The following is a 25,690-nucleotide window of genomic DNA, read 5'->3' on the forward strand; positions in this document are numbered from 1 at the left end:
ACTGACTTGGCCCCAGCCCTACCGGCCTGCCTCCAGACTCAGAACCTGCACAGCGATGCATCCAGCGGGACCAGCGAGCTCTGAGGACTCAGAGGACTGACCTGCACCTAAAGGACCAAGAAACTCCAGAGGACAGCGGCTCTGTCCAATACTGCAACACAGAAACCATCTTTAATGAGACTCCAGCCTCACTCTAGAAGCGTGGATCTTCACACACTGCACCCAACGCCCCAGGCTCGTGTCCAGAAGAACTAACACCGCAGAGAGGACACCGAGGCGACTCCAACGATGTGGACACCCCGAGTCGACCTCCCTGCACCCCCACAGTGACCCCTGCAGAGAGGATCCAGAGGCTCCCCCTGACCTCGACTGCCCAGTAACAAAGGAACCAGACGCCTGGAAGAAGCACTGCATCTACTGCCCACAGAACCGAGAGGAACCAACTACCGGTGCAGGAGTGACCAGCAGACAGCCCTCATCCTAGCCCAGTCGGTGGCTGGCCCGAGAACCCACCCTGTGCCCTGCCTGCATCGCCAGAGTGACCCCCGGGTCTCACCATTGATTCCTATCTAAAACCCAACACCTACTTTGCACACTGCACCCAGCAGCCCCTGTGCCGCTGAGGGTGTATTTTGTGTGCCTGTTTGGGACCCCTTCCAGTGCTCTACAAAACCCCACTGGTCTGCTCCCTGAGGATGCAGGTACTGACCTGCTAGCAGACTGGAACCAGAGCAAACCTGTTCTCCATAGGCACCTATGCTATTTGGGAGTTGAAGGGGGTGGGGGGATTGGCAGATTCTTGGGGTGCAAAGGGAAACCAAGGGTTAAAATGCCAAATATATGCAGAATAGCAACTTGCTTCAATGTCGGCAACGGACCTGGAAACTCAGTGTGCATCTGTACCAAACTCTGAATCAGCTCAGATGGAGAATGGGCTCGAGAGACGGAGACACATTGAAGCTCAGCCACCTTCACCGGATTTAGAGAGTGGCGGGAAGGGTCAGTTTCCAGCTTGGATTTCTTGTGTTTGATATTTACCTTACCTGAAGTCTTCGACCGCAATGATGATCTGTTGTGGGAATGACTCTGGGAGCATGAATGGGACCTTCCTTTTGATTTCGACCAGTAGCATCATGGAGTCTTCTTTTGCTTGGCAACAGAGGTTGGCTTTCTAGTTGTATATGACTTGAGAGTTCACTTGGACACAATTGACAAAGGCCTTGGAGCTGTAATCGGACAAAAAAAAAAAAAAAACCTGTTGAGGGTGCATAACAGACATCTGTTTGTGACAGTGCCTGCAGTTTAAATCCTGTGGTTTAGGGGTGACATTTCCCTTGCATACTGGAAAACGTTTGTTCAAAAAAGTCTGGTCAAAGACAAGTGAGAAACTCCTGATCTGCATCTAAAGGCGCAGAAAGGAAAGAACTGACATCTGTGTGCATGGGTGGTTGTTATATGCAGCTCCGCTCATTACTTCTGGTGCGGAACGACATTGGCCTGGAGCTGCAAGAAACTACATATGGGCATAAAGAAGAATCTGCTCTAAAAGTTTCTGTATCCAATCTAAAGACTGCAGAAATATACAAAGAGGGAGGAACCTGCAGTTAGAAGTATCCATCAAAATGATTGTTCTACGTAATTACGCTCATTCCTTGTAAAGAGCACTAATACCATTGGATGAAATCAGCATCCTATAAAGCTATTAAATAAAAATAATTATGGCCCACAGGCATTTTTATCTGAACCCCATAATAAAGAGTGCTTCTCAGTTTCCTGTAGTTACATCCATGTGTTTTTTCATGACTAGGTCTCATTAATTCTACTAGCGTGTGAAAGGTGCATGTGCAGTAATGGTTATACACATGAAAAGTGAGTTGCCATAGCGTGGATGTTCCATGAACAGGATGGCAGACACAAAGGATCACCCAATGTGAAGGAGCTACATTTATATTTTCCACAACAGCATCTGTGCTGCACCTGCACCAACCAGCCCACTCCATGACCATAGAGTGCCTATATCCACCAAAGGTGCAAATGGAGAGCTTTTCCTCTTCACCTCTTCCACAGATAAAGTGGTCTGCAGGCTCTAGACAGGCAACATGATTCTGGTCTAGTAATACAGCACCTAGAGACAGTGGCTGGATCTTACTCAGAAGAATTGTCTCAATGGAACTAAAATTATTCAGCTTTCTCCCTAGAAGTACTAAAGCAGACCGACTTTAGACAAAGCACCCACTCTGAACCAGCTGCTATTGTTCAAAACAGATAGGGAGTACTGTATTAGTACTTTAGCAGAGGTGGCTTTATAGCAATACAAAAAATTCCACTTTAGATTACTCTTCATTCAGGAGGTTTCTGCCCAGGCTTTAGTATGGGATCCGTACTTGTAGTGATCCACAATCAACTAGGGGCTTGGCAGAAGGATGGTGAGAGAGACGCGATCCACACTTTGACATGGTCAACCATGATATCTTGCAGCATCACTCTGAATAGGTCCTTTTGGATATGTAATGCACTTTTATGCAGACAATACTAAGCTGCAGCTTACGCTTGATGAGTTCTCAATTAATTCCATTATTTTGACTGAAAGTCTACATGCTTGGAATTCAGAGATGGATGTCTAGTAACTTTCCTCAAACTGAATGAAGATACCCTAACTTGGTTTTAACGTGTGGGTACTCAGATCTGGTGTGCTAATCTATGATCTACACAACTTGTGTTAAAATCCATTCTGGCAAGTCACGTTAAGAGCCTGGGAGTCCTTTTTGATGAGGAAATTTCCTTTTTTCACTGCATTCCAAAAAGTGTGTCTAACGTGATCTACACAATTTAAGAGCATCAGGAAAATTCAAATTAATATTTCTCAGAGGAGAAGTTAAATCAGGTGGTGATGATGTGTGTCCTCTCTCGTCTAGATTATTGTTAACTGTTTCTCTGTGCATTCTGGATCCAGTTATTTCTAAACTTCAATTGCTCCAGAATAAGACCCTCAGATTAGCAAAGTACTTAAGAAAGTTGATCATGTATAGCCAAGAATTACGTTACTTTCCCTGGCTCCCCATTAAGCAAAGTATTCATTTTAAAGTTCCCTGTCTGACATAAAAAGCTTATCACAAAATTGGACCTCTGTGTCATGTCTGTGTGCCCTTACCCGCCAGCAAGATTGCAATGATCCCATTTTGCAGCCCTATTACACGTTTTTCAGTTCAAGAGTTCTTGGTGCAGGGACAGACATTTCATTTGAGGCTGCTAAGCTCTGGAATTAGTTATACCTGCACATATGCATCAGCCACAATTTTAGGGCTTTTAAATATGCTGTATCATTTTAAATACTTTCCCAGCCTTAGCCCTTCCTTCCAGGTTAGGTTGCCTGCTGATTCTCTAGGGTGTGCCTACTTTCTATTCTTTTTCATTTCTGTAAACTATTCCTAGCACCAAGATGCTTAGGTGAATGCTTCCTTTAACAGAATTACAATAGCATTAATAATCATTCTAGTAAAAAATATTTATGGATGTAAAGAAAAAGTGGCATTCACAAAAGAATGTGCTTAATGCGTTCTACTTTGGTTAAGAAACAAGTTGTGAAAAGTTGTTTCTCCATGATGGCTAGCCTTCTCAAATTCACAACTGGTGTCTTTCTCTTACTGTTTCCAATGGCATACGTGCATATCAAGACAATCCTTTGTACAGGTGTGACTGTAATATTATTCCCTGCCTTTGAGAGGGCAGGGGGGTCTCAAGCTACCTGGAAATCAAAGAAATCTGCTTCCAGTCAGACAAATCTGCAGACATAGAAGACACTGAAGCTTATTTATCAAAGGGTTCATCCCATATGGTTCCTGTGTTGAAACTCTGTGATAACAAAGGTCTTGATTCTCTAATATGCCCCACGTACTTCATTTTGGAGCCTTGCCCTGCTTCGCTCTTCTTCAGATGCAGACCTGCTGAGCTGTTCAATCTGAGAAAACTGGTGCTTCCACATTTTGTTGAGCGAGTGAGGTGATATGTGTAAGTATGGGAACTCCTCCATCAACAGCGGCAGCAAATCGTTGTCTTTTATTTTCACTGCAGAGAGAACAAATAAAATAGATTTGTGTTTACAAAAGGTCAGCATGTAAATTCACCATTGGAACTTGCATTTCTGTTATGTCAAAGGTTTCTCCTATTAAACCGAAGGGTGTTTCCAGTTGTAAAGCTCTGCTCTTAATATTTACTCTAGATGCCAGTCAGTGACATTTATTCATCTGTGCACACACATTTGTAAAATAGTGAAGATAATTCATTAACGAGTGTTGCCAGTTAAAAACTTAACCCATACCCATTCCTAAATATATGTTTGATAACTAAAAAATGAGATTAGGGCCAACTGAATGCTGGTGGGCATTTCAGACTCAGAATTACTATGTTTCTGCCCAAGAATCCCGATACTGCACGGTATGTATCAGTGAAATGCATAATGAAAATAATTCAAACATTAACAGTAATGGATCAAGTCAGCACAAACCTAGTTATGTTGTTTTTATTTATAAAAAACGTATATGCTGTGACCTCCTCTTTGTGCTGCGCACAGACACTTCTCAACATAAAAAGTGTTGTGTATTGAAAGTTGAGCTTTTCCATCCCCACTACCCCCCCCCCACAAAAGATATTGGTGAGGTTCAGCTAAAATTATTCACGCAGAACCTTTTAGTACTTAGCTGCAGCTACTGAGAAGCCCTGCCATCAATTTTAACATGAATCAGGGATAATCAGAAAATTCTAATTTGCTGGTTTTACCACTAGTAGATGAATGGTGTCTAAAATTGTTGGCGAGACAACTAAGGGTGTTCCCAGGCAAGACCTCGCATACCAGGATCAGGGCCTTAAATTAACTTTCTCACTAGGATTGATACACAATGTGGTTCAAACATAGACAAACTGTAGAATTTTGGCTGATTTAAACTTTTTCAGAACCCTCAGATTAACTGATGTTGCCATATCAAAGCTGAACTGCCCAAAAGCACTGAGCAGTGACGTGAAGGTGCGACTCAAAAGATGGTGACATAGATTATAACATCTAGGGTATATTTATGAACGACAATAATGCAGTTGAATAATTAAAAGCCGGAAAGGATTATGCTACTTACCCAGTAAGCATCTGTTTGTGGCATGTTGTGTTGTAGATTCACATACTCTGCATATTTCTGCCATCTAGCGTTGGGCCCAGACGTTGACAAGTTCTTTTTCTTCGAAGAAGTGATTAGAGTCACAAGGTAAAGTGACCCCTCCTTTCGGTGATACTGCGCATGGTCATCGACTCTTTTGTTAGATTGTTTTTCGTCAGTCGGTTGAGAATGCAGTGTAAGTAAAAGATGTCTATGCATGTGAAGTTTAATAAAAATACTGCAACAGCCACGGATGTCCGGCGAAGTGGATGGGCAGGCGCATACGAATTTACAGCACTACATGCCACAAACAGATGCTTACAGGGTAAGTAACATAATCAGTTTGAGGCATATGTGGCTGTTGATACACATGCTCTGCACAGACTGTAAAGCAGAGCTTTAGTTCTATCAGTGTAGTACATTAATGCCCTTTTAACATCTAAGGTATGTAGAGCTCTTTCAGCAACTGAATCAGGTTGAGGAAAGAAGACTGGTAACTCAACCAACTGATTTAAGTGAAAAGCGGAAACCACTTTTGATACAAATTTTGGGTTAGTACGAAGTGCTATCCCATCCTTATGTACCTGGAAAAAAGGTTCTTCTAAGGTTCTTCTAAGGTTCTTCTACCTGAAGTTCACTCACGCGTCTTAGTGAAGTGATTGCCACCAAAAAAGCTGTTTTCCAAGAAAGAAACTGAATTGAACATTTATGTAAAGGTTCAAATGGAGGTCCCAAAAGTTCCATTTTGATGATTGCTTCTTTGTGAAGACAGCCTGTACCTCTTGATTTAACAATTGTACATTTTCTAGGGTTTGTGCTTTTTGGTGGTATATCTGGAGGTGTGGTTATGAGCTCCAGGCAATAACCTTGTTGGATAGCAGACTCACTGGTCTGTTATATTTTGCCAGCTGGGAATTTTTTTTTTACTGTATATGTCCCCCGACAGATGTTGCTGGATCAGGGGGAACGGGGAGAGAGTCACTGTTTTGAAGTAGAAGGGGTGGTACGAGTGGAGACACCTCTTCCTTTGCCTTTGGAATGGTTTCCCCTATATGATCCTGTATAAAAACCTCTTGAAGAGGATGGTGAATGTTGCTGTCTCAATGAGGTAGAGAATTCTGATGCTGCTTGTCTACTACTTTGTCTGAAAGTTGTTTTACAATAGGAACCTCTATTCCCAGGCGTTTTTGAGCTCTCAGACTCTGCAAGGTCAGCATCTTTTTTCATTTTCTCAAGAGCTTGGTCTACTTGTGAACCAAAAAGATGTTCCTGATCAAAAGGGGAATTTAAAAGTGTTTGTTGGAATTCTGGTTTAAAAATTGACATGCACTGCCAATTGTGACGTCTAAATAATACACTTGTGTTTACTCCTCTGGCAACTGTGTCTGCTGCAATTGTTAGAGATCAGCTTGCCCTCCTGTACAAGTTGTTGTCCCTTCTTTTTAAATTCTTCTGGGAGATGTTGAATAAGATCTCCCATCTCATGCCACTGTGCCCTGTCATATATAGCTATTAGGGCTTGTGTGTTAGCAATCTTCCAGTAGTTTGCTCCTGGAACCCCCACCCTTTTGCCTGAAGCATCAATGAGCTTTGACTATGTCTGGAGAAGGTGCATCCCCAAACGCTTCAGAATTAGCTCTTTTACGAGCATTGGAGACTACTAAAGAATCTGGTGAAATGTGTCCCATTAATATAAGCAGGATCTGATGGGGGCTGGTTTAGATTTTTTGTCAACCCTAGGTGTAATTATTTAGGCATGAACGGGATCTTAAAAAAATTTCCTCTGCATGTTGTGTCATCCCTTTTAACATAGGGAGCTATTGGGATGCCTTATTTGTGTAAGAAAGGGTTTCAAACAGAAAATCATCCTCTATGGGGTCCTTATGCAATGGAGCCTAATGGTATGCAGCAGCCCTAGCTACCAGCTCATTAAAAGACATATTGTCAGGTGGTGGAGATGGTTTTGCTGGATACAAATCAGGATCTGTGTCCCCTGGTGGGTCAATATTAAATGTGTCCCAGGGATGTAATGGTGGCTGTTATGCATCATCATCCCTCCCCCTGGATCTCCGACACAGGAGTGTAGTGACCCTCGGAGTGTGATGCATTAAATCCTGTGCCTCGGAGTGTGAATACTGTGGCGAACGAGGTGGAGGAGATGGTGGTAAAGGTGGAGATATTGCACTGGTTGCAATGTACCTTTTATTTTTCTTCTGTGGCGGTGGTTGTACATGAATAGCCTCCTCAACTGAAGCCTGTGGCTTACGATGGGAAGATTTTGCAACAATCCAGCCAGTATTTGGCTGAATATGAATAGTCTTTTGTTTCAGATCAAGCTTCTCTGCCATAGTCTGCAAAATAGGCTCCAGCACCAAAACAGATGGTTTAGATCTGAATGTGCACACTTTCGGTACCAAAGAATGTTTTGGCTTTGATGTCGAAAAGCTCAATGCCGATGTTGTCAGAACGAAGATAGCCTAGGTTGGGTTGATGCCGAAACCTTGGAGGCCATTTTATGTAAGGAGTCTTTAGGCTTGGCCTTCAGTGTCAAGCCAGAAGGCGGGGCATCCTTGGCATTTATCCAGTGCCTACCCGGGCCTGCAGGCAGTGGTGGCCCAATAGCCTTAGTCTCTGTTGAAGCGGAATGCTTCTTTGGTATATGGAGCTTTGTACTCACTGCGTGCTGCGGCGATGGGACTAACTACGTGCCACACTGATCGTACCTGTTGTGACTGCACACCATCTTCAGCCTCCGACTCAGATCCCGATTCCGAAATTGATAAGGCTTCCTCTTCAGCCGCAGTAGCCTTGTGGAACTCTTACTGCGGCTCGATGTGTTGCATACCGAAAATGTCCGGTGTGTCTTTGATGTCTATTTGCTGCATTTCCTTTAGACGTGCACAACGATCTCATAGCGTCTTCTTCGACCGAAACGATTGACAGGCCGGACAGTCCTCTTCGTTGTGATACGGTGATGAAGATTACACACCAAGTGGAGGTCTGTGTTGGGGTACTTGGCGTGACACCTAGGGCAAAACCGAAAAGGTGTCTGTTCCATCAGCAGTGCATTTCAATTAGATACTGAATTGTATCAAAAATAGTGAAGCCCCAAGACCCTGGGCGAACTACGTCGACCCGACAAACTGTGTTTTGAGTTGTCAGTATATAAATGAGACATGACTGAAAACAATACCAACTAATATAAAAGTCAGAACTATTCCTGAGGAGATCTCGATCCGGAGCACCGAAGGACACATCAGAACCCGATGGCGGAAAGAAAACAATCTAACAATGGATTCGATGACCATGTGCAGTATCACCAAAAGGAGGGAACACTTTACCTCGGGACTCTAATCACTTCTTCGAAGAAAAACTACTTTTTACGTTCGGACCCAACACTAGATGGCAGAAGTAAGCAGAGCCTGTGTATCTAGAGCCACACATGCCATCAAACTGAACTTTATTTGGGACAGCCCAGTGCTGCAGAACTACTGGGCCAAAGTGGTGGCATGCACGGTAAGTGTCTGTGGGATTGGGCTGAATCTGGGGGCCAAGTGGTGCCTTTTGAATATCTGGGGTGACAGATCTTACTCATGCGAACTGTCTGTGGGTGACCTTGGGTCTGATGGTAGCCAAATGGAACATAGGTAGTCTTTGGGGAGGTGATGGCGTACCTCGTTTAGGAGAATGGAAGAGAGCTGGACTGGTGTATACAGACAGAGAAGACAGTCTTTGAAAAGTAGAAGCTGTCCAAATAAATGGAACAAAGTGTGGGGAAATGGAACAAACATCGGGGATAATTTTACACTCCTATATTGATTGCCACAGGACACACTTGGGACTGAGGAGGGATGGACACGTGTACTGATGAAGGGGTAACTGATGGGGAAGGACCAGAGGATGGACATGAATAAATGCTTGCTGTCTCCATGACGCATAATGCCACTATGACTCCGCTCGTATTTTATGTCACCGATTCGGAGTTTTCTTTTGCCTGAAATACCATCAAAAGAACTAAAAAAAAAATAAGTACTTTACTACTAATCTTCTAAATAATAGTCAGCCAGAAGTCAGGTTTGACAATTTACAGTTCCTTTTATTAATTTATCACTACCAAGACTCTATGACAAATCAACTTTTGTAGGCAAAAGATGTACAAGTGGCTATAAAATAGATTTGGTGACATGCAAGAGAATTTGATATTCAAAGCAAAAATGTATTGTTTTGTAAAAAGAGGTGATAGAGATTAGTGAAACTAAGTATGTAGAATGTGCTAAGCTGCTAAAGTAAGGAGTAGAGAAAAAACAGTGTAATTGAATTTTTTGGTCTGCGTTCCAAATTGGGCAAATGGGTGTTGATAAGCAACATTATTAGCATAGAGCAAACTACGAAAAGTACTAACATGTTCTTTCAGTTTAGCAACATACAAATATACATACATAATTCATAATGCTGAAAAGCTAACCCACATTTGCTAAGATTTACAGTGGCTTTAGGTAGCTTTTACCTCACATGTAAAGACTGAAAAAATATTTTCTGTACACATGTACTTTTGAAATTGGGTAATCAGTTTAAATATAACCAGTGGCATACAAACTACCTTACAAAGAAAGCTACACAAAGGTCTGTACAGAACTAACGTAACAGAATGTTGTGGTCTAGTGCATTCTGACTACTCATTCAAACACTTATTCTTAGAGTTCACTGCAAGTCAGTTTCCAACGCGTACTGAATGTAGTTCTTACTTGGAGTTGCTTTTCTTGGCTTCACTAGTCCGCCACCTGAAATGCACTGGCTCGGTCTAGACTTCTGAGGTGTGGTTTTTCTAGAATAAACTTTGGCCAGCTGAGGAGTTTTTGGAAGATCTTGAAAGATGTTTTCTTTATATTCTTGTTCCTTTGGAGCAAATGGCAAGTATATGGAAAACAGGTATAAAACATGCTGAATTTCAAAGTATTGAGTGCCACAAGAGGATAAATATACGGCGTTCCAATTTTTTAAAAATCTGATATGTTTCTAATCCAAGCATGGTAGAATTTGATTTCAAACACCACATTAATCATCAAATGAACAATGCAAACCATTATTTTGCACTTCTGATCATTTAAAACCTTGCATTGAGCAAAAACTGAATACATATTTTATTCTGGAGATTTTAGGAAATGCATAGAGAAAAGCTTATTAACCTGTTCTAATTGGATTCACTGGTATATACAAGTGCCAAAATTACATGTAGCTCCCTTCTCCAGATGTGTAATTGAAACAAGGAAATAAGTCTACCCAAGTGCCATGTCACTTCCAGCTCAACGGAGCTAGACATTAGAGTGGTCTGATAAGTTCCTGTTAAATGCTACAGTTCGAGCAGGCCCCATGAGCAACGCAGTAGCTGTTCCCTGTGAGTAGCTGTCAAAGGGATCAGAAGACTTTTGCTGCAATGATGGGCATTAAAGTCGGGATTACCACACAAAGGTGTGCCTGCAGATTAGGCTATGTTTACAGACTGAGCCTTTTTTATATTGCATGAATTCTTCGTCTTAATACTGGCACTCTGCTTTAAAAAAAATAAAAAAATAATGAATTTTGCAGTTGGATACAAGGTTTTTTATTGTTGTTTTTTTTTTTTAAACACCGACTATTCATGAAAGAACACAATTTCACAATGTTTGATACGACTCTATAATCACCTACCATATTTCACCATTGTAATTCCCTTTAATGTGCCCTTAATTAACTGAATTAGCCCATCACCCACCCCCAAACCTAACAAGGAAAATCAGTGTCCCGCAAAGTATTGGTGCCCTCATCAGTTCCTCCTGCTCCCTAATATGCCGGTAGGGTCTTTCACTGCTTCTCCCTATAATCAGGACCACAAACGCAGGACACTCCATAATGGTGGTAACTTGCGGTTAGGGAAGCCCACCAAAAGATGGCTCAATACAGAGCCCCAATGAGCATTACATTGTAAATGAGTGTGCTCCAAATTGCTAATGAGCTTCTTCATGGCTAATATGGACAACAAGCATAAATACCACAGACCCAGAGACGTTGGATTCACTTTTTTCCAATGCTATGTTATTGTTAGTTCGGCTGCCCCCAAACATCAAAGTGACACATACCATTCTGCCTTTATAATGAGTACATATCCTTCATGTCCGAGGCACAACAGACGTGTTTCTACATTGAATGGTGGTGGAAAACCCAAAATAGATTTCAGTACAGCAGAAGTGCTTTTTCAAAAAGATGCAATTTTGTGGTAGTCCAGCCACATGTGAAGGGTGGTCCCCATCACTACACATCTACACCATCAATGATCTGACGTCATTAGGTAAATTGCTGTATATTTTCGTGGGGAAAATTCCAATGATAATTCAAAATGAACCTCTTTGTTACACAGGCTAATAGAAAGTATCTATCCCTCTCTCTTATTGTGCCCACTGCTCTATTAATCGCTTCTATCAACAGTTTTCAAATGTCAGAGGTCACACCCTTAGTGAAAAGGAGTCTGCTTTCTGCTTATTGTTTTTGAAGGGATTCTTATCTTATCCCTGGTACCTGCCTCCTTCACTTTGGGGTGCTTCATCCAATGCCATACTTGTGCATACCTCAACCAATCTGCTCAATTTAGTCAGAATTCCACATTTCACTGGCTAAAAGACTCTAACCTTCCCCCCGAAAGAGGTCTGAAATTGTGGAGCAACCTGCCATTTATCATTAATCATTGCGGTTGTCAATTTGGGCTTAATGTGGATGGAAGTGCACAGAGAGGAGAACAACGTTAGTATTGCAAGGAGCTATCGAGAACATAATTGGCAAAGGGAATGTGGAAAGACAGGTTCACCTTTGCATCTGCTTTTTGAGATTCATTACTGTCCTGGAGAGTGACACAGTACCTACAAGGTAGGTCTGTGCTGTCAAGGAAAAATGTTTGGTGTTCCCTATGCAAAAAAGACACTTCTGGACAAAGAGTTATTTAGAACTCAATCAATTTCTGCTCTTCCTGGAAACACTGGAAAAGAGTTTGTATACTTTCGCATTAGTAGACTGCGGGGTAGTGGTTGTTCAAGTCAACAGCCAATTCCATATTGTTTGAATCTTCCTAGATAAGGCTCATAAGCTTCTCCCCTCATCCTTGTTCTGATAATACTTTGTTGTACAATTGCCTCCCAAAACGAACAGTCAATTGGTTGCGTAGACAAAAGACTTGAGACCCATATGCACTGATCTACATGGGAACAGATTTATATTGTAAGATTACACCTTCAGAGACAACCTACTTTGGACTATCAGGCCGTTCAGGTATGCTCCCCAGCCTAGCATCAAGGATTATGAAAATGTATTGGGAGAGTAAGGTGGTTAAAAAAAAGTATGCCGCTAACAGGATTCTGTACTTTTACATTCAATGCCATGTTTTCTGGAAGCAGGTTTGGGATTAAGGACTTTGTAGTTCATTAGCTGTACAGTTTTATTGCTGTGCTAATTATATCATCCGTTTTAGTGCACAGAGGCTTTGAGCTATGCAGTTGCACCTGCTCTATGTTGAGGTGAAATAATGGTTCTATGTCAAGGTTCTCAATGGTGCAGATACAGATGAGGGTGGAAACCTTGACATCAAGCAAGTTACTGTCAAGCACCTCATTGTCAAACCGTTAATTGATATGGTGTGGCTCGATGTCAAGCACTTTTGGGAAGGGCAGAGATAATGTTAGCCCTCTACGATTTTTTTGGGTGTGTCTGTAGGGCTGCACCGATATTTCCAGGCATCTTCTCTGGTGGGTTTGCTATAGGAACCTAAGCCAGAGGGCCCTGATGCTTTTTAAACAAGCCGCTGCATCATCTTGAAGCAGGCTCTCACTGCATAGGCCACCTCATGGTAAAAGGTACCTACCCTGTAGAAAAGTGCCCTTTTTGACATAGTCACCTCCCCCCCCCCTCCCCACTTTTTTGCCTGGTATCTGATGCAATTTTTACTGAAAGTGCACCGGTTTCCTGCTAAAAAGGGCCCCAGTGCCAGATCTTTCCCTAAAACTATGCAATTTTTGCCCAATTGGCAATACCTTCGCTCCCTTGTAAGTCCCTAGTAAATAGTATACTTGGTACCTGGGGCACAAAAGAGGGTCTCCAAGAACTGCAGCATGGATTGTGCCATTCTCAGGGACCCTTGACATTGCCTAGCACATGCAAAATGCCATTCCTAGTAGAGTGTCTTGGTACAGCTAAAAGAGAAAACATGACTTGGCACACAATCTGTGTGTCATGTCCCCTAACAAACAAGTTACTTACCTTCGGTAACACCTTATCTGGTAGAGACATATTCTAGCTACAGACTTCTTACCTTAGAATTTCCCCTAGGCGTCAGCCTGGAACCACAGCTTTTTCTCAAGCAGCACCCCTGCGCGTCGTCAGGTGGCATTGGTAGGCTCCACATCAATCGTCAGCGTTCGCACCCACACAGCCAATAAAGAGTTCATCATCCACCCGGAACTCTGGTACGATCAAGGTAGAACACGCCAATGCTCTTTTTGGGTCCAGGCGGTGGAGTCTCTCCTCTTTCTTAGAAGGATGTGGTGATGCGCAAAAAATAAGCAAGGTAATGGATTGGCCTATGTGAAAGGGAGTGACCATTTTCGCAAAAAGTAAGCCCTAGTGAAAAGCACCACTTTGTCAGGAAAGATGGAATGGTAGGGCAGCTGAGATGATCATGCCTGCAGCTCACTCACATCTGCAAGCAAGCAGAGGTAATGGCCACAAGGAAGGCTGTTTTTAATGTTAGAAGCCTGAGAGGACAATTGTGAAGAGGCTCAAAGTTAGCACACTTTAGGAATGTCAGAATCAAATTCAAATTCCATTGGGTCATGATGAATGGGGACGGAGGAAACAGATGGGTAAAGCCTTTAAGGAATCTACTAATAGGAGACTTAAAGAGGGTTTGTCAGGTAATCTCAGAAATGTGGAGTTGGCAGATAAATAACCTTAGAGGGTGCCCAAAGCAAAGCCTTGCTGGGCCAAAGTAAGTATGAACAATAGAACCTCGGAGAGAAGGGTCAACATACATGTCTGTGCACCATGCCACAAATTTGTTCCAATGACAGGTGCATGCCGTTTTGGTGGAGGGACACCTGGCTGCCATGAGAATGTTACAGACTTAGGGTGGAAGGTCAAAAGCTGTTAACTGCTGCCACTCAATCTCCATGCAAGAAATAGGAGACTTGGCAGGTTGGGGTGAACTTTCCCCTGATGTTGCACCAGAAGACACTCCTGAAGGGGCACTCTGATCAGAGGATCGATGGCCATTCTCAACAGCTCACAATGCCAAACTCTTCGTTACCAGTCTGGAGCCACAAGGATTACTTAGGCTGGGTCATTCTTGATCTTATTTAGAACTCTGGGCAGAAGTGGTATGGGCGGAAAGGCGTACAGGAGGACTGAGCTCCACTTGCAATGGAAAATGCAGCTTGGAAACTACACTGTGCAATTCTGCTGACATTACACATTCCCTGCAGAGGCAAACAGATCGAATTAAGGGTCTCCCCACTGCTGAAAGAGACTTTGCACCATCTCCAGATGGAGACACCATTCCAGGCTTTGCTGGCTCAGTTTGTCCTCTCTGGCCCTCAGAGAGTCCACCACATGTTGAACCACCAGGAAAATGTCCTGATGTTCCAGTGACATCCAGAGGCGCAGAGCCTCCTGACAAAGGGTCCACAACACCACCCTGCCCAGCTTGCTGCAGTACCACGTGGCGGTGGTGTTGTCTGTAAACACCTGCACTACTTTCCCTTTGACAGAGGGCAGAAATGGTTTCATTGCCAGCCTGCTCACCTGGAGCTTGAAAAGGTTGATATGGAGTTTGATGTGGAGTCCAGACTCCACAGGAGACCAGGTGCCTCTGACCTCCACCTCCCAGGTGGCTGCCCTATCCCAGGAATTATGCATCTATCTCTACACAGATCTGGTTGGGGAAGGGAAAGGGATCTATCAATGCCCCAATTGTGGTTCATGAACCACCACTTCAGATCTTGTGCAGTTCCCTCCGAGATCTGGACCATGTCAGGGAGATTCCCCTGATTTTGTGCCCACTAGAACCTCAGGTCCTACTGTAGTGTACCCATTTTTAATATAGCTTCATGCATGTTAGTTTATCATATTAGGCCGCTGTGCACTTTGCCCTAGATATATTTTATTCAGCTTCTCACTTATTTTACAGTAACCAGTTTTACAGTCTTGTTTTAAATTCTTCTATCACACTGTTTAGCTTAGTTCAGCACTGTGTTCTCAAATAATGCATTTTTGATCGCCCTGTGCTTCAGTCAAGGCTACAGTCTGGTACATTGCCGGTAAACATGGTAGAAGTTTAGTCTCCAGTATTTGTAGAAAATACACATCCTTACGTAGGGACATTTTCTTAGAACATCTGCGTGTTAGTTATAAAAACACTTCCTAGTCCTAGTTTACGTCAAGAGGGAGATTCCGGCCAGGGACATACAACTAGATGCTGAATGCCCCGTTGCAGATGCTGATGCAGATTACAGGCCTTTGCTCAGGTATGAGGGTTGATGTCCTCCCGGGGGAACCTAAAAGGCAGGCTTAGAGCTTCACATGCTGTGCTCGAAATATAACTTAGAGAGAAAATAATCTAGCGGCACTATGATAGCCTTATTCTTGTGCTTCACTTTCATCGTTACTATTTTAATCTTACTGTGTTGTGTAGTTCTGGTTATTGCAGCTCACGCTTTGCTATCTAAAATGCAGTCGTTTTATTAAACAATCGTTAAAACTTAAGCTGCCTTTGTCATTTATATATGAGACCGTACTGTGTATGAGAGAACCGGTTGTGACCTGATTGACCACGACTTCCCTGGGAAGCGCTAAGATGTCATGCGCTCGGCTGCCCAATTGTCTCTTCCTTTTGGGAGAGATGAGGCACTGCTAGTTAGCCGGAGCAAAACCCAGATTTAGAGTGACAAGTGCCATCCACTGTGGGTCAGACTCCGTCCCGCACACTCTGAACGATCTTGCCGCTCAAAATCCAGTAGTCTCATTAGGATAATGAGAGCCTACGCAACACTACGGCAGAGTCCGTATATGCCATCTGGCACGATTCACCCAGATGATGCAGGAGGCCATGAGGTCCAGCAGCCTCACAGTCGATCTCACTGAAATCCAGAATAGGGGCTGAAACATCAGTATCATAGCCTGAATATCCTGGACTCGCCTTTCATGAGGATAAGCCTGAACTGCACTGCATCCTGAACTGCACTGCGTCCAGAAGAGCCCTGATGAAGGGGAGCATCTGAGAGGGCGTCAGGTGTGACTTCTGCACGTTTATAGTGACCTCCAGCGAATGCAGAAGGTCTGCTGTAGTCTGAAAGGGTGGAGAAGACAGCCTGGGGCGTGCCCACCTTCAGCAGCCAGTCGTCGAGGTAGGGTGAATACCGAAACCCCTAACCTGTGCAGGTGAGCTGCGACCACCGCCATCACCTTGATGAATGCCTGAGGGGTACTGGTAAGACCGAAAGGGAGCATGGTGAAATGAAAGTACTTGTGGCCCACCATGAACTGTAGGTAACATCTGTGGGCATGCAGGACGGGAATGTGAAAATAAGCATCCTGCAAGACCAACACTACTATCCAGTCTCCTGAGACTAGGATCTGATGGGATGCCCCTTCTGTGGCCACGAAAGGGGTGAAAAAGCAGACTGAAGGGGTGAGGGGCAACTGCGAGACCCAAGGTCCTGGTCATAGCCTAAGAGTCCTGAAGCACACTAGCTCAGAGTCTGCTTTCTCTCCAAAGAGATGCGTGCCATCAAAGGGCATGTCCAAAAGGGTAGACTGGACAGGGGGCCTCAACCAGGCGTGGTGCCTCAAGGCCACCGCTGATGCACCTCTCTGCCCATTGAGTCGGTCGTGTCCAGCCCACATCTGATTGTGAACTTCGCTGAATCTCTCCTATCAGCAACAGTTTGGGAGAGTATGTCCCAGGCCTCCACCGCAATCTGCGGCAACCCTTGGTCAACTGTGTCCCATAGAGTACAGTACGGCCCGAAAGTCATGTGGTGTTCACAGACTGCAATGCCAGGCTGGAGGAAGAGAACAATTTCTTCCCAAGTTGCTCCAGCCTCTTGGATTCCCTATCCTGGTGTGCGGAAAAGAATGCACCCTGGAACGTGGTGCTGAGACAAACGCTGGGTCATTTGGAGCACATCTGGTACCTAGCAGGACATCGTGTAAGGGCTTCATTGAAGGGCAAAAGGGTTTCAGAGGATGAAGCCCTTGGCTGAAGCACCTCTGTCAGGAGGTTAGTCCTGGCTGCCACCAAAGGTAGCTCAAGGACCTTGGCCGCGCTCTGTACCAGCACTGAATAAGACGACCCCTCCTCTGTAGACACAGTAGCGTGAGAAAGCATGCCAGTGTCAGGGGAAGTATCTACACCACTGGCCACACCCAGGTCCATCTGCCAGTTCATAGGGTCTTAGAGCTGGGATTCTAAAGGGTCCAATCCCTCCCATCCCTCACTGTACCCTAACCCATAAGAATAAGGGTCAGGATCAACATAGGGGGCAAGGCTCACTGAAATCAGTGTTGGCATAGCACGATGCTGATACAACTCTGTGTCAGAATCAGCAATGAGGATGAAGTCGATGCTGCCCAAAGCTCAGGCGATGGCAGGAACATCGACATCGAAACCAGCATCAAGAAAGGTTGAGGTGGTATGACCAACACTGGTTCAGATCTGGGAATGGATCCCTGGGTGCCCCGTGGAGCAGAGGTTGATGCTGCCGGCGCAGAACACAAGGGGGCCCCTACCTACCCTGCAAGGCCGGAAGATGTTCCAGCAGAGTCGAACTGCTCAAAGATGAGGAGCATGGCTTCATAAAACTCTCTACGTTGGACAGGGGTCACTCCGGCTCCCAGAAACTCAGGAAGGTGTGCAGCCAACCCAGATGTAAGCGCCAGGAATAGAGGCCTTGAGCGACGAGCTGATGGAGAGGGTGAAGTTGAATAACGCTTGTTCTTATTCAACTTCTTGTGCCGCTTACCTGACCATCCAGAGAACTTGGATTAGGACGACGAAAAATGGGGGCTCCCCGACCGTTCTCGGGACCATCCTCTCAACAAGATCAGGAGGGACAGAGCCATGTACCGGGTCAAAAGGAGCTTTAGAGACCGCTCCCTTAAAGCTTTCGTATTCATGGCCAGACACTCTGTGCACGACTTCGGGTCGTGGGCATGCTCCAAACACCACAAGCACTGAGGTGCAGCTCCATCATGGGCATCGCCAGATGACAGGATCCGCAGGGCTTGAACCTGCTCTTATGTGACGACATACTCGCTGCACCAGGAGTGTAGACACTCCAGTATCTGAAAAAAAAGACCAGTCAAAAAGTAACAGGAGGTAGTTCTTCAGATCAGTGCTGGCTGGTACTGAAAGAAAATAACTGACGTCAGCGCACCGGGGTGGTGCCTATATAGTACCCACGATGTCATGTCCGGCACACACGACGCAGACAGACCCAGAGCTGACTGACGCCAGGGTGCAGGGGTGCTATTCAAGAAAAATCTCTGGATCCAGACTGACGCCTGGAAGGGGGTGGGAGGGAATTTGAAGGTAAGGGATCTGCAAGTATAAGTCTCTATTAGATACTGCGTGCAATACAGCCCTAAGGTAGGGTGCATTAAATAACATGTAAGGACATATCTGCAAAAACAGATATGCTCCTGCTATGTCTGTCGATTCCCAGACATAGTGAGTAAACAGGGAAGCCATTTTAAGTACATGTACTGGACGCTGGTCAGTACGGGTTCCCCAGCTACATGACGGCTTCACTGAAAATACGGATGTTTGGTATCAAACATCTCATATTAATAAACCCTTACTGTTGCCAGTGATGGATTTATTAATACATGCACCCAGAGACCTACCGACTACCAGTGGGCAGACTGACTAGTTTTAGTCAGCCTGCCACTACAAGACATGCTTCCTGTAGTAAGTTGGCTTTGTATATACTATACCAAACTAAGGTATAGTGTGTGCACAGAGTCCAGTGGTCCCCAGAGGCTTTACTGAAGCTAAAGTAGATAATACTAATGCTCTCTTTTGTGATAGTGTGGTTGAGCAGTTAGGCTTATCAGAGGGTAGTGCTAAGCATTTGTTGGACACACACTGTCAGGAAATGAGGCACGCACTCAATGAATAACTCCAGGCCAATGTTTTTATGTATCAAAAATATACCTTGTTACTTTATTTCTAGAACCAAAAGGATATCTGTTTTAGGTGAGTAGTTTCAAAAAATATATCGCTTTCAAGTATCAAATGCACTTGGTTTAGAATTCACAGATAAAACAGTTTACAGTAATACTTTTCAGTTTCAAAAGTGGACACAGTACAATTTCTCATCCACAGCAATGCAATCCTAGGGGAGGTAAAGTAACAATACACGTCAAAGGTAAGTAATCGACTTACAATCCCAGTCTTCAGGGGTTAAGGTGCCCTCAGGGCAATGTTTAGGTAGACACCAACAGTGCACCACGAGCAACACAGAGTCAGGCGGGTGCAGAGGTCAAAGTTGGTGTTGAGGGCCCAATGGAACCCTATGGCGAAAGTGCCATTCAGAAAGAAATTGCTGGCAGGTAAGTACGTGCAACTTCAGGGCACAGACCTGAAGGCTTTAGATCAGCTCTGCGGGTGGGGGTGGGGGGGTCACAGGTCAGCAATCACACAACCTCAGTGGCACAGCCGGGTGCAGGGTGCAAACAGTGTTGAGTGCCCAATGCTTTTCAACGAGGGAACCCAAGGGGGTCACAAAGATGCTGCAGGCGTCATCCAGGGAGTCGACTGAAGAAAACCAACGACTAGTCAGGTAAGTAGGCAGGCAGTCCTCTGGGGGCTTGTAGAGGTTGCTGGTCCTGCAGGACGAGTCGTCTTCTTGCAGCAGGAGGCTTGAAGCTGCAGACAGGCGGTAGAGCTGGGGCAAAGTCAGTTGTCATCTGGAGTCTTCTCTGCTCGTGCGGCTCTTCAGTCCATCGTATTAGGTCACCAGGAATCTGAAGAACAAGGTTAAAATAATAGATTTGAGGGTGTTACAGGGTCAGAGGGCAGTGCCCAATGGCTTCTGTCCCAGAGGGTGGCTACACCCTTCCAGTGCCCACACCCTTTGGGGAGGGGACACATTCCTAACCCTATTGGCTAATATCCTCCAAAGCAAGATGGAGGAGTCTGCCAGAAGGGGTTCACCTCAGATCTGAGCACTCTAGGGGAGGTCCTAACTGGGGTGGGCACACCTCCTGATGTTTACTAATTTTCCTGCCAGACCTGCCGGCAAAAATGGGACTAGCTGGAGTGCCCTGGGGCAGTATAATACAAGGAAGGAGCCTGTGAGGATCACTGCCAAGTTTTGCAGTTTCTGCAGAGGGGAGGTTTGAATTATCTCCACCCAGAGCAAGCATTGTTCCTGACCCCAGAGAGCACAAAGGCTCTCACCCCATGGGGTCAGAAACTTGTCAGTTAGTGGCAGGCTGGCACAGACCGGTCAGCCTTGCACTAAAGATTTGGGTAAAATACAGGGGGCATCTCCAAGATTCCCTCTGTGTACATTTTTCAATAAATCCCACACTGGCATCAGTGTGGGTTTATTGAGCTGAGACGTTTGATTCCAAACTTCCCAATCTTCAGTGAAGCCATCATGGAGCTGTGGAGTTCATAATGACAAACTCACAGCCCATGTACTCAATATGGCGGCACTGCACTTACAGGGTCAAAGAATGGATTTAGACACTGTAAAGGCATATTGCTCATGCAGCTATGCCCTCACCTATGGTCTAGTGTACCGTGCCTTAGGGCTGTACGGCCTGTTAGAAGGGTGACTTACCTATGTCACATGCAGTGGTTTGTGGGGATGCCACGTCGACTTTACCTTGTTCTCCCCAACAGCACACACAAGCTGCAAGAGCAGTGTGCATGTTTCGGTGAGTGGTCCCTCAGGCAGGCAAAATATATGCTGCAACCATTAAGTAACCTCTCTGACCACAGGGCCCTTGGTACCACTGGTACCTTTTACAAGGGACTTAACTGTGTGCCAATTGTTGAGGCAATGGTACACTTTAGGGAAAGAACATTATTGCTGGGGCCTGGTTAGCAGGATCCTAGCACACACTCAGTCTAGTTAGGCAAAAAGTGAATGTGAGTGTGAGTGAGTGAGTGAGTGTGTACTTTTCTACACTTCTGACCCACAAGGGTGACAGACTTTGCTCTTGGGGGTCAGAAACAAAGCCTGCTCTGGGAGAGTTGCTTACATACCCCACCCAACAGGATGACCTAATTCCAAGGCACGTTGCTTCAAAGAAGCCTGCCGCCTTTGGTATGCAGATCTGGCTTCACTCAAAGGACAAATGTCAACCCTCCCCGTCCCAGGGCCCATTTGGTACCTTGATAGGAAGGAAATTTAGTATTCAGAGAGATGTGTCAACTCCTAAGGTCAGTCCCACCCCTAAAGTGTGCTACCTGATATAGACACAACATTTAGAAATCTGCCATCTTGGTGTTGGCAGATTTAGAGGCTCTTGGACACGGTTATGCCCATTTCCCACAGGAAGTGGTTATATAGGCGGTATGTGACCCCAGAGGTAAGTAGCCCATTGGCTACAACCGTACACTCCCTGAAACGCCACTACATTCAGTATTTAAGGCAGCCAGATTCCTGTGACCTACGAAGGCCACTCAAGAACAGTGTGAGCATGGTCCTCCAGTCCTTCGGAGACAAAGCTAACTTTGGCCCTGCCCACTGTGGACTCACCAAAGTCGCATGCAGACTCTGCCCGCAGGCCCCCTCATACAGGAGTGGTTTGGTGGAGGAAACCTGACGCCTCAAGCCAGCTATGCACCTGTCACCCCTGGCCTGTGGAGAAGAGGACATAAGGTGACCCCAGTTCACCTCGGCTGGACTCCTAGTCCGGCCCTGCAGCCTCTTTTCAGACAGACAGATTCCAATGACAAACACTGTGCACCCAATGCCGTACTACACCTCTGCACCCAACCTCCCCACTGCCGCCCGGTGTGACCTGTTGGTGTGGCCTTGCCCCCTGCCTAGTACCTACTTTAAGTCCAGGAGATTGGTCCTGTAAGTCGCTGTACTATACCTGAATGTAGTACTTGTTTTTTCTCCACAGGACAGCACTGCTTCTTCTGAAAAATGCACTGACGACTTTTAAACATTAAAGTTTTTTTCCTGCAAAACGTACTTACCTAATCATATTGATTCTGGTGCCTACACACATATATGAAGATACTTATTTATATAAATTGATGTGGATCTTCTCCTTGAGTCGTGTGTCTCATTTATTGACTGTGTGTATTTGCAGAAGCCTAACACTCCTCTCTGATAAGCCTAAGGCTGCTCGACCACACTGCCCCCGAAAAGAGCACCTTGGGATTGCTAGAACAACCCCTGTCCAATGGGAAAGGAACCCCTAGACTCTTTCCACAATATATCTAATTTTGACATATATAAAGAGCCAGCTTCCTACAGACCCTCATGGCAATGTGAACATGGAATCAAAAAAACAGGGTTAGTCTATCCTACAAACATGAAACATGCCCTAGAGGGACCAACATACTGATCCAAGAAGATGGGAGACAAGATACTCAACCTGACGGGCATGAATTAAAATAACCCCAACCTTCAGAAAAATAAATAATTCGACATCCGACCCCCATGTATGCCAAGTGATGGCAAAAATTCCATCAAGAGATATTTTAGAATAGAACAAAAAGTGAGACCTAATACGCAGTAGTATAATGAGATATCCTTACTCAATTATGCAGAAAAGTATACAAGCTAAATGAAAACATAGCAGCATGAAACTGTATATCTCCTCATAGCCTTAAAGAAAGGTAAAAAAAATTCCATGGAAAACGCAATCTCAATGGCATGTTTTTCTGCTTTGTTTCTTTTAATTCGGAAGCGGATAAGGAGATTGTTTTAGTCAAATTAATTTGTTTAGTGGTGATTGCCAAATTAAAACTGGAAATGAAAATCATAAATGTAAATAAAATGTAAATTTCAAATTAAAATTGAAAATTAAAAATAATAAAGACAGAAAATGCTGCTCCTTTATACAGGTTTTGTTTGCAAAACATGTTTAGAAAATGAATGTTTTAGATTTAAAATGTGCTCTAGTATCCTGCACATAGATGGTGTCATTTTTAGTTTATGATTACCAAAGGAAAATCCCATGACGGAGAACAAGGATAAGTTACTTACGTCTGATAACTCTTTCAAGGGGATACTTAAACCACAGATTCCTCACCTTGTGACTCTTTCTATACACCACCTGGATCCAGACACTTACAATAACCCCTATACAACTGAAGGTGGCGCCACCTGCCTCTATCACTACTTCATCACAACTCCAAACATGGTGACACATAGCCACTTATAGGCACCACCCCATGTACTGATGTCAATTTATCTCCTATTTGTTCCACGTCCTCTGCTATGAAAACAATTTCGAAGTTGCACTGGCTGTGTGCAAAACTAGCTTAGAACCTTGTTGGACTGAAAGTCTATTTTTCAGAAAGGGAAGATGACTATTTTGCGAAAAACCTGCCAAAAGGTAAGTAACTTGTTAATTTGATGTATACTCCAAACCATTGAATCCTCATCTTGTGAATCAGTACGAATGTAATGAGGGTGCAAGGGTGGTGGGTATGACGAGGTGACTTGCACCCATAAGTCCTGTAGGACCGAGTGGGCAAAATGGCCATCCCTGTTGACCTGCAAATCAATTTAGTGATACTGGGTCAAAGCATGGACAGAAGATCATGAGGCTGACCTGAAAATGTCCAGAAGATGTTACTTACCTTTGGTAATGCCTTATCTGGTAGTCTATATCTAGCTGCAGATTCCTTCTCTTTGAATTCTCCCCAGGCATCAGACTGGATCCAAAGATTTTTCATGAGGAATACCCATGCATGCCATTAGGTGACATCGATCGGCTCCGCATCTGTCGTGGTCCACACCAGATATGATGTTGTAGTTTTTATATAGGCTCCAGCCTGGTGCGCTGACATCAACTTCTTTTCATGACTTTCCACATCACAAGCGCAGAGCCATAAAGAAGCTAATTACTGGTGCATCACAACTAAGGCCCTGAAAAGGGAGTCCCTACCCCTAAAGTCAGTTCACAGACAGGGAGGATTGTTGGGTCAGTAAGGGAGCTACAGCTGGGTGACCACCTACCAGGAGTGAGCTCGGACATCACCTGCCTGACCTGGCCACCTTGCTGCTCCCAGAGGCCTCTGCCCATCTTGGATTCCAGATGGGAGAATCAAGTGGCCACCTGAAGGAGCTCTGGGCACCACCCCTGGGGTGGTGATGGACAGGGGAGAGGTAAATCCCCTTTACATTGTCCAGTTTCGAGCCAGAGCAGGGACCAGGTGGTCCCTGGCGCAAACTGGTTTATGCAAGGAGGGCACAAAAATGAGCCATTCAAAGCATACCAGTGGCTTGGGGAGGCTACTCCTCCCTAACCATGTAAAACCTATTTGCAAAGGGAGAGGGTGTTGCCTCCCTCTCCCAAAGCAAATTCTTTCTTCTGCCTCCTGGGTGAGTCTTCAGATTCGACATGCAAGATTCCAGCAGGACTCCTCTGCATTGTTTACTTCATCTTCTGGCCACAGGGACTGCAACTGGACCCTGCAGGAACCGAAAATCTACAACTCTGGCGATGACTCCACTCTGCAACACTGTTTCTCCAGCTCCTTCCAGCAACTGCAACATTTTTGCCTGGCTGTGAATCCTCTGAGGGCAACAAGGCTTCAATCTGTACACGAAGGAGGAATCTCCCTTGGAGTGAAGGAGTCACTCCTCTCCATCTGCAGGCACCAGCTGCAACAACGACCGGCAGTGTGGATCTTCTCTCCTCTGGAGCTACGTGGTTCCTGCATCACAGGTGGTGGTCTGGAGTGGTCCCCTTGGTCCCCTCTGCCAGCTGTCCAACTTGGAAGACAGTAAGCCCTTGCCTCTTCTTGCAGGACAATACCCCGGTGCACCGTGATTCTTGCAGCTACTAAGGATTGTTTGTTCCTCCTCCAAGGGATTTTCAGGCTCTGTGTAGCCCCAGCCTCCAGCACTCTTCCCTGCAAAGCACAGATTCCTGCCTGCTGCTCCAGCAACGTGGGACTCCTCTCCATGTGTGCAGAGTGGGCCTGACTGCGACTCCTGTGCCTGCTGCCTGTGGGGGCTGCCTCCTCTTGTTGTGACTCTCCCAGCAGGTGAGGGTCACCTCTGACTCCCCTCCTTGGGTTGAGTCCCCTGGGCCTTGATGGTCCTCTTCAGCCTTCTTTATCGACTCTTGCATTAGCCAAGGCTTGTTGGTGGTTTTCCTGCACCACAACCGCCAACGTGGGATATCATTTGCATCACTTTTGGAACTCCTCTTCTGCTCCTGTGCTGACTTGCTTCATCTACAGTCGACCTGGTCCTGCGTCCACAGAAGGGTGGGTAGTGGCTCCTGCCACAGCCGGACACTCAAACTAGACATGGTCCCCT

At 45.2% G+C, this 25,690-nt stretch overlaps 1 protein-coding gene across 1 annotated transcript in view; it reads right to left on the reverse strand.

The window, feature by feature from the left end:
• CEP95 (centrosomal protein 95) overlaps positions 1-25,690 on the reverse strand; it is a 410,650-nt gene that overhangs the window by 61,683 nt on the left and 323,277 nt on the right. Inside the window, exons 16-17 of the mRNA XM_069199921.1 lie at positions 9,890-10,040; positions 3,896-4,065 (exon numbers count right to left, since the gene is read on the reverse strand). Coding sequence (XP_069056022.1) covers positions 3,896-4,065; positions 9,890-10,040 — 321 coding nt within the window. The remainder of the gene's footprint in view (positions 1-3,895; positions 4,066-9,889; positions 10,041-25,690) is intronic.

Source organism: Pleurodeles waltl, chromosome 7 (assembly GCF_031143425.1).
Source record: "Pleurodeles waltl isolate 20211129_DDA chromosome 7, aPleWal1.hap1.20221129, whole genome shotgun sequence".
Classification (NCBI taxonomy): domain Eukaryota; kingdom Metazoa; phylum Chordata; class Amphibia; order Caudata; family Salamandridae; genus Pleurodeles; species Pleurodeles waltl.